At 37.2% G+C, this 13,854-nt stretch overlaps 1 protein-coding gene across 4 annotated transcripts in view; it reads right to left on the bottom strand.

Moving 5' to 3' along the window:
* Positions 1–13,854, bottom strand: part of fmnl2a (formin-like 2a) — a 141,211-nt gene that overhangs the window by 71,739 nt on the left and 55,618 nt on the right. For all 4 annotated transcript variants that reach the window (XM_079821919.1, XM_079821917.1, XM_079821918.1 and 1 more), the window contains exon 4: positions 3,844–3,920. In XM_079821919.1, coding sequence (XP_079678045.1) covers positions 3,844–3,920 — 77 coding nt within the window. The remainder of the gene's footprint in view (positions 1–3,843; positions 3,921–13,854) is intronic.

Raw genomic sequence — 13,854 nt, 5'->3', positions numbered from 1 at the left:
GTGCAGGCGCTGATACTTTTACCTCATATGTGCGAGGCTTCCAGTGTTGCCACAGTTAGAGTTTGCAGTGAGAGGCGCCTTTTTTGAATGGTTTTCTGTTGGCAGCAGTGTTGTGCAAGTTACTTCCAAACTGTAATACATTATAGATTACTTCTTACCGTCATTTTAAAGTAATTCTTTACCTTACAATATTACTATCTCAGAATTGTAATGCGTTACATTACTCCTGTATTGCTTTTGAGTTACTTTCACCAAAATAACTACAGAAGTAGAACATTACATTCTAAAATGACATAATGTACTACAGAGCATTTTACATCAGTAGAAGGCGATATGATGTAGCATTATGACTGTGGGCTATACAGGCTACTAACAATATAGCATATAATTGGCAAAGTGAAGGCTTAAGACAATGTAAGAAAGGATTACAGAATCACAAACGATCCAAGTCTGTTAAAAGTATGGTAGGGGTAAAGTGATTATCTGGCAATATCTGGGAATAGCTTGGGTCTATTCATATTAGACACAACAGAACTGGAGGCTATGTAAACTCTAATTCCATGACAAGATGCACATTTGTTTGTTTCTTATTGTTGTCATTATTTTATTCTCTTTGAATTCAAGAGGTTCACTGCACAACACAAAACTGTCATGCACAAAGTGCACGAGATGTTTTTTTAAATTGCTAGTGTTATTTCGCGACGTTGATAGTTCTTTCGGTTTTAGGCAAAGGTTGCATTTGACTGCATTTGCATTTGACTATTACGTTCTTCTTGTCCTTATATCTGACAAACTCGAAGTAATGCGTAAACGTCCATCGCGGGAATGTACAGTCTTCTTCTACCATCTTCATTCATTAAGCCTTGTTTATACTTTTGTTTGTCTCTCGCATTTTAACCGCCTGCTGCGCCTTGCGTTTTTGAAGGAGCGCTCTGAGTGTATGAAGTTGAAAAAAAAAAAAAGCTCCGAAAAAAAGGGCCCGACGGCATCGCGTTTTTCCCCATTGTCCAATTGAATGATTGGAGAGGCGTGACTAGTGTTGGGCAGTAGCTAGCTACATGTAGCGACGCTACTAGCTTAGCTACATTTTTCAGTAGCTTGTCAGTAGCTCACTTACTTTTAAAACAGTGTACCCCTCCAGTAGCTAACTTTTTTATCCAGCAAGAAGCTGTGTAGTGTGACCTAAAGCTAAATTCCATTTTGGGTTCTGACGGGTTACGAGCCTGTAATGAGCAAAGCGGAGCGGTGTGACGCTCTATGCCAGAACGCTCCACTCAATCGCTCACGGCCCAAGCGAACGCTCCATTCATGAACCGCTCACACTCACCGGTAAAGCGCCGTTGCTCAAATCCCGCTCCGACATGAAATTCCTCTGTACTGTGGCCTACTAAACCATTAAAAAAAACGTTTTAGCCATTAAAAAAACGTATTTTGTTTCATATTAATGGTAAATATTATAATGTTATTTTTTATTTTCATCAATGTTGATTATGAAAAGTAACAGCATGAGTAAGAAAGGACACATCATAAGATGCGTAATATGACAGAAGATATGGAGTGGGTCAGGAATGATTTTGACTACTTCATTAAGTTTTGTTTTGTAGAAAGCATTTCTTTAAAGTGAATTTCGTATTGCATAAATGAACCGAAACTCAGCGTATAGGCTACTTACCTCACAGAAATGAGAAATGTGTGTGTGTATAGAAAGCTTGAAATGTCGACTTTAAATGAAACAATTCAAAAAAAAAAAAAAAATGTTGAGCAAAGCGCACTGTTCACGCGAGCAGCTGACTGCCGTCTCAGAGCGGTTCCTCACTCTCCATCACTGCATGTGCTGTGACTCCTGAGTATTTAATTTAAGTTGTATACATTATGTTCTTGCACTGATGTTAAATTTGTAGCAATTTTGCACTTTGACAGCCAGTTTGAGGTACAGGCTATATTTGAGTATTGTGTTTATAGTTTACAATATCAAATGATTCAGACAATTTTTGCCATTGAAATGACTGGGGAAAAAAGTGTCCTGATAAACCTGAATTCACCCTATCCTTGTTGAAATCATAATTGCATTGCATTATGTTGTTTTAAACCCCAAATATTTTAATAACTTAATTATTTAACAATTATTCAGTTATTTAACAATGTAATTGTAAAAAAAAGAAATGAAAAATGTAACTAGCTACTTTTGATAGTAACTTGTAGTGTAGCTAACTACTTTTTCAGAAGGGTAGCTTGAATGTAACTTAACTACATTAACTTACGAGTAGCTTGTAGCTTGTAAAGCTACAGTTTCAGAGTAGCTTGCCCAACACTAAGTGCCTTTAACTACTGTGATGTACTGTACTTTAAATCTTTTGAATTGGGTGAATGTTACAGAGAATATGTCTGTATCTCTGTTACATTTAACCAATTATATTTTTCAGTAATTTCTCTGTAAACCCTAGGACCAGCACGTCTGGCACCAACAATCATGCCACATTCAAAGTCACTTCCCTAATAATCTCTAATGCTCAGTTTGAATTTCAACAGATCTTCTTGACAATAGATGTGTTGACTTGACGCGGTGCTGCGCAGATCGATCGGTGTATGACAAAGTACTGCGAGAGCATTTAGAGAGCAGACGGCTCCATATGCTTTCGAATCGCTCTCGCTGTATTTTCATGTCATACACCAGGTGTGTCCAATCCTGCTCCTGGAGGGCCCTGTCCTGCCCCAGTTCAGCTCCAACTCAAATTAAACACACCTAAACAAGCTAATCAAGGCTTTACTAGGCACGCTAGAAACATTCAACCCTCCAGGACTGAGTTTGGACATCCCTGACACACACCGATCGGTCTGCACAGCGCTGCTTCAAGCGGAACACACGGCTGCATCCGAAAAACTAGGCAGCTGACTCAGCAGTTGCCTCGCTGCTTTATTTGGCAGTGACTTGTAAGGCAGCGTAAGTGCACAAAGGTACCTCACAAAACTGATTTCAGACAAACTTCTGAGGCAGTGTAACAGTTTAATGATCTACAGCAAAATAGAGCGAGCTTTGGTGAGAACGAAACAAACATTTTCTTAATACAGTAGTAATTTCTTGCTAGAAATGACATCAGAAGTGGAAAATGTTGGTCAAAAACGTATATTTACACACAAACTGCAACCGCAACTTTCAGACACCATCTTTCTTTTCTAGCTCAACTGTCACCGAATGCATAGGATTGTGGGATATCAAAGGCAGCGAAGGATACATCTATACTGCCTTCAAAAATTGATAAGATGAAGGAATCTCAGATGAAGGAATCTCAGGATACAGGAAGTGAAGCTAACATTGGATTCAGACATGGCTTGTTGCCTTCCTACCTTGAAATTTGTCCTCCGAAGGCAGCCTTTTCCAGTTTTTGGACGCAGCCCTAATGTCTACATTCTTAAATGCATTGAGTTGCTGCCCTGTGACTGGCTGATTAGATATTTACAACAAGCAGTTGAACAGGTGTACCTAAAGTGGCCAGTGAACGCTGCGTACATGCAGTGTATTATTCAGTAAGCATTACACTATTACATTCTGAACATTTTCAGAGTACTTGTAAGAATAGTCCTGATTAGGTTGTGTAGAGATTTCCACAAAACCTATCGACTGGCATTCTTGCAAAATTCCACTGGGCACAAATATGACAAGTCCTGTCAGGAATATTTGGCTGGTGCATATGCTGCTCAGACAAAAGACCATTCTTTAAGTTTCAATTCAATTTGCATGAGGGCTTTTGTAGTGCTACAGTTTTCCTTCAGGAGTGTGTCTGTGTTCGAACAGTGATCACAGCTCCAGTGTGAGCAGTATTTAATGAACGCAGATGAACTCACCCAATGTGATTGGTCCGTAATGAGATTTCCAGCTCCCGCAGGACCTGCGTCGACTCCTGCACTCTCCTCCTGAATTTCTACGGAAGACAGAAAAAAAAGTCTGTATTGCAACCTTCATCTATTATGCCTGCAACAGACTGTGCAATTTAGGTCATGATAAAATTATTACAAATCACACTGCACGACATGGATCTAATAAAATTGGGTGACATGTATGTAGACTGTTCAATGATGAGACTACGACACAAGTTAGTATAGAAGAATAAAATAGGACCCACTTTATATTAGGTGGCCTTAACTACTATGTACTAACATTTTAATGAATCATTTGATACAATGCACTTATTGTGTACATACATGTTTTTACATTGTACTTACATTTAAAAAAATACCTGCATGTAATTACGTCTGTAATTAATTTCTGTAGTTACATTTGTAATTACACAGTTGACACTTCCCTTACACCTAACCCTACCATTAAAGGTCCTGTTCTTCGTGATCCCATTTTTCAAACTTTAGTTAGTGTGTAATGTTGCTGTTAGAGCATTTATAATACCTGTAAAATTATAAAGCTCAAAGTTCAATGCCAAGCGAGATATTTTATTTAACAGAAGTTCCCTTTCAAAGCCTACAGCGAACGGCTGGTTAGGACTACATCCTGGTATTTCCTGCTTTAATTACGTCAGTAGAGCAGTATGTCGACTAACCTCCGCCCACAAGAACGCGCGAAAAAGGGGGCGTGGTCTTGTTGCTCCCGCGTGGAGAATAGGAAGTGTTGCGTTCGGTTGCGTTCGTATAGTTTGTTTGTTGCCATGTCGTTGAGACGCTGTTATTTTCATCCCGGAGTCAAGTCACCTTTGTTTGGCTTTCCCAGGGACGCTGTACTTAGAGATCATTGAGCGCATGCATCCCCGTTATGGTGAGAGGCGTGACCTTTCCGGTAACGTGCGCTCTGCGTGCCCTAAGCTGCTGTCGAATCACAACACGGGAACCGCTGGCACAATCAGAACTCGTTACGTATTTCTGAAGGAGGGATTTCATAGAACAGGGAAATCTTTCAAGCCGTTTTGAGGACAGTGAAAACAGCAGTATACAGATAAGTAAATTGTGTGAAAAATACTGTGTTTTTTTACACGCGAAACATGAACACATGTTATATTGTACACTGTAAACACAATCAAAGCTTCAAAAAAACACGAAAAACGGGACCTTTAAACTTACCCACACCACCACAACTGTCCCTAACTCTACCCGTATCCCACCATATCAGCAAAGGTGTTTTGCAATACAATTTGAACACAGTAAGTACATTGTACTTATTTTTTGATGTAAGTACATAGTACTTAAGGCCACCTAATATAAAGTGGGGCCATAAAAGGTCATCTGAATGCGCTAGTGGTAAACAAATAGAGCAAGATGAAGTGCACTTTGGCAATTGTGGTTTGTAATATGCAATGAAAAAAAGGAGGAAGTGAAAGAGGAGAATATGGACGCGATCATGGCTAGGGAGAAGAGGCCAACTTGGCATGCCAAATTTGCAAATGGAGCTTGAGGTAAGTAGTTTTAATTTTTACTTTAGTATGTTGCATTTTTATTGGCTAGTCAGTAGACGTAGGTCGTATCAGCAAACACACTGTGAGATGATCATGCTGACGAGATGATCATGAAGACTGTGACAACGGCCATCTTTGAACTTCTCTCACTGTACGATGTAGGACCACCGTTTAGGAGCCATGATCACAGAAATCAACACGATTGGTCATCTTTTGTCTAGGACAGCCCAAAATTGTACAACGTGTACCGAACATTAGGCACTTTCTTCTAGACAACAATGGGATTAAATAAACAGCAAATGAAGAAAAAGTCACACAGGTCTCCTCTACACTGGGAAAAAAAAAAGATACGTTGAACCAACTTAAAATCATATATTTTTTTCAAATGATATTTATGGTTTGGTTTAAAGTCAAACCTTAAATTTAATAATAATAACAAATATTTATTTTCCTAAATACAAAAACATTCACATAAAGTAAAAAGATATTATAAAGACCATAGTCCTAATCCATATGCTTTCAGACATAGGTTAAGATAAAAATGTTCCTTAATGTAGGTCAATATAATATTTTTTGGCTTCTTACAACTTAATTTCTCCATAAATAAAAGCTAAATTAGATATAATATGAGCATACATTTCACATTAAGATAAAACTAAAGTGATTTTAAGCTGATTTAGCAGCCTAATGCTCAATTGTAAACAATGGAATGCAACAAATGGGTGTGTTGTATCAAGACAAAGTTTTATGGCAAGGTAACATGTCCCAGCATTGGTATATTATTTTGCTTACTCAAAACAATATATGTTTCTAGCACCTGATAAATACACACTTGAAGTACATAGTATAAGAATTAGGTGTCTTAAAGTCCCCATGCATTCAAAATTTTCAGTAAGTTTTTTGGCTTTTAGTATGAATATGTTAGCTTACTTATCTATAAGCTAGTGTGCTCCAAAACAATGACAAAATTCACATTTAGAAGATATAAGCGTTCAATTTTGGCTCAATGATTTTAATGACATCACTCTGCACTTGAGATTCTCATCAGATTTTCTGTCCAATCAAATGCTCTCTAGAATCTGAAGTGTCACGCCCCCTACATTATAAATAGATGCTGAAGCTACAGCTAATATTGGTCACTTGTTCACACATTTACTATTTTCTACCTAATGCACTATATAGGGGATAGGGAATGATTCATAGAGTGTAAATATGCTTTCCATTGGGGTGAATGAAGTCTGGTTTCATGTTAGTGTCATGTGAACCACCACAGCTCCGGTCCAGAGACATGATAGCATATTTTCAAGTTAAGTCACTTTCATTTATATAGCGCTTTTCACAATATAGATTGTTTCAAAGCAGCTTTACAGTGACAATAGGAAATTAATGGAAGAGAGATTGTTTTGGCTGTACATCAGATCTAGAAAAAAAGTTATTGTCCAGCTAAAGTAAGTTTTTGATTGATTCATTTCCATTGAAAATAATCAGTAGTTATTTACTTTGTGGCCATTTACACGAGTAGGTGTTATGGGAAGTGTCCCCAGTTCCGGCTGACCTAGTTAATGCAGCTTAACAATAATTTAACTGATTTAAATAATATAAATTGATAATGTTCTATGTGTGTCATAGTAAAGAGATGTGTTTTTTTCTGCTGTGAGGCTGTTTCTAATACAGCGTCTATGGGAGTGATGGTAAAAAAATATATCTTTCTCTCTTTTCACTCTTTTTCCCTCTTTTTGAAAGTTGTGAAATCACTATTGTGGAGTTTTTCTTTTGCTATTTGAGCAAATGGGGACACAAAATATATATGTTTAATGTATTCTCTCATTCACCGATATAAAAGTGAACCCAACTATGACGACTTCCGCTCTGAGAAACCTGGAAATGTGAAAAGGGTCTATGTTCTCTGATCTCACCTGTTACATTTATTTATTAGGGTAATGACATTAATATTTGACTTCTACTCAGGCCAGCCAAACACCAGCACCACTGACAGATGAAGAGGAGATGGAGGAAGAATATTAAAATCCAACAGGAAAAAGAATAAAGTATTTGTAGGAAATAAAGTTGACCATAAAAATTGTTAATAAATGTATTTAACAGCTGTGGTTATGGCATATATCTCGGACTACCATCTGGCAGCATTCTTCCATTCCACACAATAATCCGTTTTCAGAAAGTGTGATGATGGGAATATGTGTCATCAATGCGTCCAACCACTGGAAATCCTAAAGGAATCTCTAATGATTAGGTTACTTCTAGAGGTTTATCAAGTGAACGTCAGGATCCTGTATAAAAGGACATGCCATTTTTGTCACTTTGACGGTGTCCTCGTGATGAAAATATGAGCAATGAATGAATGTTCCTGCACTGCAAAAAATGCTTTTCTTACTTTGTATTTTTGTCAAGTGGCAGATCATTAACTTGTTTAAGTAAACTTCACTTACTTTAGATTTAGATTTAATTCTAATTTTTTGATATTTGTACTTGAAATGTGACAAAATACTACAAAAAAAGCATTTGTGCAGTTTGAATGAATGAATAAAGTATTTAAACACTGATGATGCTTTAAAAAGGGGGAGGATATCGAAGAAACCTGCTCCTGACTTGGTCAGATTCACAGAGTAAGTTACCCTGGTAACTGACTCTGAGTATAAGTTACCTCTCTTTCAGAAATGGGCTTGACCTGCTTTCTCAGGTTTGACATACCTCCCATTCTGAAACAGAAAACTCAGAGTTTCCCTCATTTCAGGGTAAACATACACTCTAAAAAATGCTGGGTTAAAAATAACCCAAGTTGGGTTGAAAATGGACTAACCCAGCAATTGGGTTGTTTTAACCCAGCGATTGGGTTGTTTAAAGCAAACATTTAACCCAATTAACATTAACATTGTACTCAGAGTTTACTAGTCATCCAATTTTTTATATCAGCTATGCATTCCTTTAATTTTGTGAATTGGTAAGTTTCTTCAGGGTGTGAAGAAATATAGAGCAGATCATATGATCGAGTCGCCACATACAAAGAATGCTGTTTTAAAGCGACAGGGAGGAGATTAGCTCTGGCCGAGCTGCGTTATAAACAAAACACTATTGGCTATTTTAAAAAGGTGAGGAGCTATTTGATATGTCCCGCCCTGTCTTCCTGTTTCAGTGGAAATTAAACCAACACATTTAGGGATGTCACAAGTACCGGTACTTCGGTACCAAGTCGTTACTGAAATTTAAAAAATGTGACGATGCCAGCATTTCTGTAGTTCCAGTAGTACCGACTCCAGAGTATATTGTAGCTCAATATGTATGAATATGTATATATATGTAGCCGAATATATACTTTTGTCTGTGAATATTAAACAGCAAAATACTATTTAAATATTACTCCTGCATGATCTGCGTGGCTGTGTGATGACAGGCGCAGATGCGCGGGCGCACACACACGTGTGTGACACTCGCTCGTCTTTGTAGTCTCTGCCGGGCCCGTGTGTCGCTAAATGAGGACACAAACGCATAAACCGTCACTTCATGAGAATTTACCGTTTCATTTGAGAAAACTGTCATATAATGAACACAGACACTCAAAGGTCTTCACGGCAACCCGTCAAAATTAAAGTTCAGTTTAACATGAAGAAATTGACAAAATGTGACCCCGTCTGTGAAACCCCGGCTAAAGTCGCATAATCTAATTAGGAGATATAGAGCGTCAAAGTAGTCATAGCCATAAAAATGACCAAAACAGGCAATTTGTGTTTATTGCTGTAAATGATAGATTATACCAAGGGCTTTGAGATGCAGTACTCAATTTTTAATTTATAATATTATAAGTACTGAAATTAATGATTTTATTGACGCTACGTTTTATTATTTTGCACCAAAAAATACCGGACGTGGGCTTCTTAAATATTGATTTGAATCGTCTCTTTGTTTACTTTGGACACAGAAACAACTCCTGATTCTTATATCATTCGGTTTTTTATATCAAACGTATTTTTTACAATTACAAAGTGCAAACAGACCATAATATCAATCCGCACGACCAAGGATCAGATCAGTGTCGGGAAAGGCAAGAAAACGGCGACTTAAGCCGGGTTCCGATTTCTGTGTGGATTTCTTTGTGTCATCACCGACATTTTAGGAACAGTTTATTTGTTTCCTAACTCCACCTTCTGCCTATACATCCATCTTATTTTAAAGACATTTAATGGCTGCGACATGTCTAAATAGTTTGGTTTTTGGATGCTGATGCGCTGGGTTAATGAATTCGCTCTATGACAGGGCGGCCGCGGCAAGTGAAGTGCAAGGAACAGAACAGCTGATAATTTAATTAATAATTATTTATATAGGCCTACTGTTTTTTGTAGGCTAAATAAAGAACCCGTATTATATATTAATATAAAAAAGTTGCGTGTGTCCTTCGGAAGCAAAGCTTTTGCGTCTGATGTTTTGGTTTCGGTTTTGTAAACTTATACGAATAGAACATGCATGAATGAGAACATAAAGTGCAGGACGTGCTTTATGTAGGCTAAAAGAGTTATTAAGCACAATGAGCCATGAAAAAATCCTAATGAATCATAATCTAATCGAATTGTGAGACAAGTGAAGATTCACAGTTATGACTAACTATCTGCACAAAGTTTGAGACTGACCTGTTAACTTGTTAGGGCATTAGGCCTACTCCTGGATTTACTCCAAATGTTACACAGTGAGATTTTCTATGGATGTTTTATATATTAATGGATATATATAGGCATATTAATGACATTTTCTACTGAGATTTCATTTTACTAATAAAGTTATAGCCTACAAATCATTAGAGTGAACTGACTTGGTAAATCAAGCTCTTGTGGTGCCCCCATTCGTTTCAATGTTTCACGCTTTTTGGACATGCACATCATAATAAATAGACTTGTTTTACAAAACTAAGAATTTTCCCATAAATGTGTCCTATATCACTGAAAATGGGAGAATCTTAGCTTTAATGTGGTATATGGCACATTATCAGAATAATAATGGTTAAAATGTTTTACAATTTCAAAAATACGCTTGATTTTAAGATTGGAATTTCTCAAAATCATGATTTTCTGAGGTCGAAATTCAGCTAACTTTTGACATGATCTTACTCAGTCAATATTAAAGATATCAAGGTTATATTTTCACAGAATGTTCTTTACATTATGTAGGATGATTTTATGTATAAAACAGCGAATGACAAAAAAAATGACTTTAGCTGGGTTTTCACAGACAGGGTCACAAATATATTAGGCTACTGTTGTACAGTAGATTTAGCTACGTCTCTATGTGATAATAATACGTCTCTACTAATAATAATTAATAATATTATGCCTAGATGGTTGCTTATGTTTCACTTGATCCTTTTTATAAACAATGTTTACTTTTAAACAGCATACAGCCTTTAAATATGTATGTATTATTTACTTATAATGATTATCATCATAAATAATAAACTTATTGAATACATTTTTTTTTTTTAATAGTTAAATAAAAAATAAATAATTTTTTTTTGCTGTGGTACCAAAATTGGTACCTAGTACTGTCATTTTTTTTATAGTATTGGTACCGACTACTGGAATTTTGGTATTGTGACATCCCTAAACACATTGAATAATGCTGTGCATTTAAAGGCACGTCAGTGCGCCTTTAATACATGTCTCCATTCCCTTCCTCTTTTTCACTGTCATTCCCTCTCTAACACCCTTTGATGCAATCATTTCAGTGTCTGACATCAGTGAATCAAATTGATTATTAATGCCTGGCCTGCCACTCATCATCATCATGGCTGCCGTCGAATTAGTGTAGCAGAACTGCAGCAGCAGTTTTGAGTTAAGATTTGGCAGCATATCCCGTTCAGCTGGTAAAAGCAGTGTGTCCCTCTCATTGGATGACATTTTCACATGCATTTCACCTGACACGTGATTAGGTTGGCCACAAAGCCACTGTAACCATGGCTACGGAGAACAAAAGTGGGCCCACAGTTTGGACTCAACCCTATTATGAGACTAAGTGGAGAAAACAACCAAATAAGCCCATTACCTTAAACTAATTTGTAATTTACTGTGCTTTCAATCTTTTAATTTTTTATGATGCCAAATTTTGAGTTGGGTGAATGTTACAAAGAATATGTCTGTATCTCTGTTACATTTACCCAATTATATATTTTATTTAAGAATCACTTTTATCTCAGATGTTTAAATTAGTATATTAAAAAATTAAATTATAAGAAAAAGATACAAATTTAAATGAAATAAATAAATATAGATGCTAATAAAGCAATTGCTGAAAACAGTATAAGGATGAAGAGCTGTAGAGGTTTTTCATATTATTGAAATCTCTGAAGTGACGCAAGCCTACAGCAACTACAGTTTTGGGAAACGCAGCCCTGTTTCTTTTGGGAATATGTCAGATTACAGAAATACAATGGGTAGCAAATGCCATTTCACAGTGACTTTTAAAGTTTTATTATAATGTTATAATTTCACTTAAAATCACACATTTATGTAAAAAAGGCAAAACTGTCCGCACACTGAAAAACTGAAAAAAATTAGACCAAAACAACAAGAAACAAGAATAAAAAATATTTCTTTAATTTAACATTTGCCATGTAAAAAAAGTGAAATTTTCAATCAAAGATATATTTTTGATAGACCCTTGTTTTGGTCTAATTGTGTGTTTTTCAGTGTGTGGACAATTTTGGCTATTTAGCTGTTTAACTTTTTTGTCCTACGCACCTGAGAACGGACTGGTTATTGTTTATTTTTTGAAGGCAAACAATATCCTTTTTGATGATTGATTATTAATAAGTCGAAAGTCATCCACCACAAACTATCACACTTCAAAAAACCCCACTTCAAAAAAAAAAAGTGTAAAACTTGGCCACTTTTAGCTTACTTTATTACTAAACTATGATTTGGTACACATTCATTCTAATCTTAAATAATATGTAGGATGGATATTATGCAAATTAGGACTGAGAGTGACAAAGTGAAGAGACAGGCGCATAAAAACAACAGAAATAGTGGGTATAGAGAAAAAGAGGGGAGTGTGTGCTCTGTTGTTCCCAGCGTGGGTGTGTTTGGCACATGTGGAGTGCAGTGTGTTTTCAGTGTGTGTGCAGAGCTCACGCTCCCACCTCAACTTTAAGCATTCCCAGCTGCGGCTGGAGAGAGAGAGAGAGAGAGAGAGAGAGAGAGGGAGAGGGAAAAAGAATGGGAAAAAGAAAGCAGTTCTCCAGAGAGGTCATCCTGGATTGGAATCAATGGCGCAGACATTCTTCAGGACCCTCTGGAATGACCCTCTTCCTGCTGCGATCTGATTGGCTGAGAGCCGTGTGTGGAATGCACCGTATGTAAAGCTCTCCGCGCACACAAAGTAACAATTGTTCAAGTCTGCAGAAAAGAACCATGGCCAGAATGTACAGCCATAACTCTCTCTGTCTCTTTCTCTTTTTCGCTTTCATTGTGTTCGTCATCTACCTTCACTGGGACTTTATATTTATTTCCCACTGTCTATTACTTTTTGTGTGTCTCAAGTCTTTCATCCTCCTTTTCTCTTTCACCACATCTTCAATTGATCCCCCATCCCATTTTTGTTCTTGTTCTGTACTTTCTCTGAGCTCAGGGACATGATGTCAGCCGCCGGCGTGTAACGCCCATGAGATCAGCTCAAGAGCACCTTCAGAGTCCACACCATATGAAAGACGTGCTGTCCAATGTTAACACGTGATTTAACACAATAATTTAACACAAATAAATTACTGAAGCACGTGACATTGTGCCATTAATGTCACTCGGTTACATGACCTTAGAAGTTGGGAGTTTATCACACTGAGCATCTACAATGGCGCAATCACCTGTAACCCTGGTAGGCGGAAATTTGTATTTAAAATGTATTTGCGATCAGATCATTTCAAGCCACTAAACTCCAGGGAAGTTTTTAGTCCAATTTTCCAGTAATTCATTCAAACAATCAGTCCAAAACAGCATTAATGTAAAGAAAACCAGGCTCATTCCATCAGAGAACAGTGACTCGCAGCCAGTTGTCAGTGAATTATTCATTCCAGTGTCTGTTTAGCTTTAAAACACAAGCTCTGTCGTATTCTGTGATTGTTTCTGAAGAGCACGAGCCCTCACTCATCACGCTGTGTGAAATACAGACTGAACGGAACGTCAAAATATCCCACCGCTGGCCAGATGATACTCAAACTATGTTTCTCGGCTGGATAAAGCAAGTCAGCGTCTCTCTAGTAAATTTTTATATGGATGTGGGTTGTAATCAAGGGGTTCGTTTGCACGACAACAATGTACTAAAAATGGAAGACAACGTTATCAAAACAATCCCCATTCACACGGATCTGCGAAAATGACTAATAACGCTGTATTGTGCATGCCAAGTCAGTAGTTGGCGATGTCACTTTGTAAAGAAAGACTACGCACCTGCATACGCATTA

The sequence above is a fragment of the Gobio gobio genome, assembly GCF_949357685.1.
Source record: "Gobio gobio genome assembly, chromosome: 7".
Taxonomy (NCBI): Eukaryota; Metazoa; Chordata; class Actinopteri; order Cypriniformes; family Gobionidae; genus Gobio; species Gobio gobio.
The sequence above is the reverse complement of the archived record's forward strand: the minus strand, read 5'-3'. Positions and strand labels throughout refer to the sequence as shown.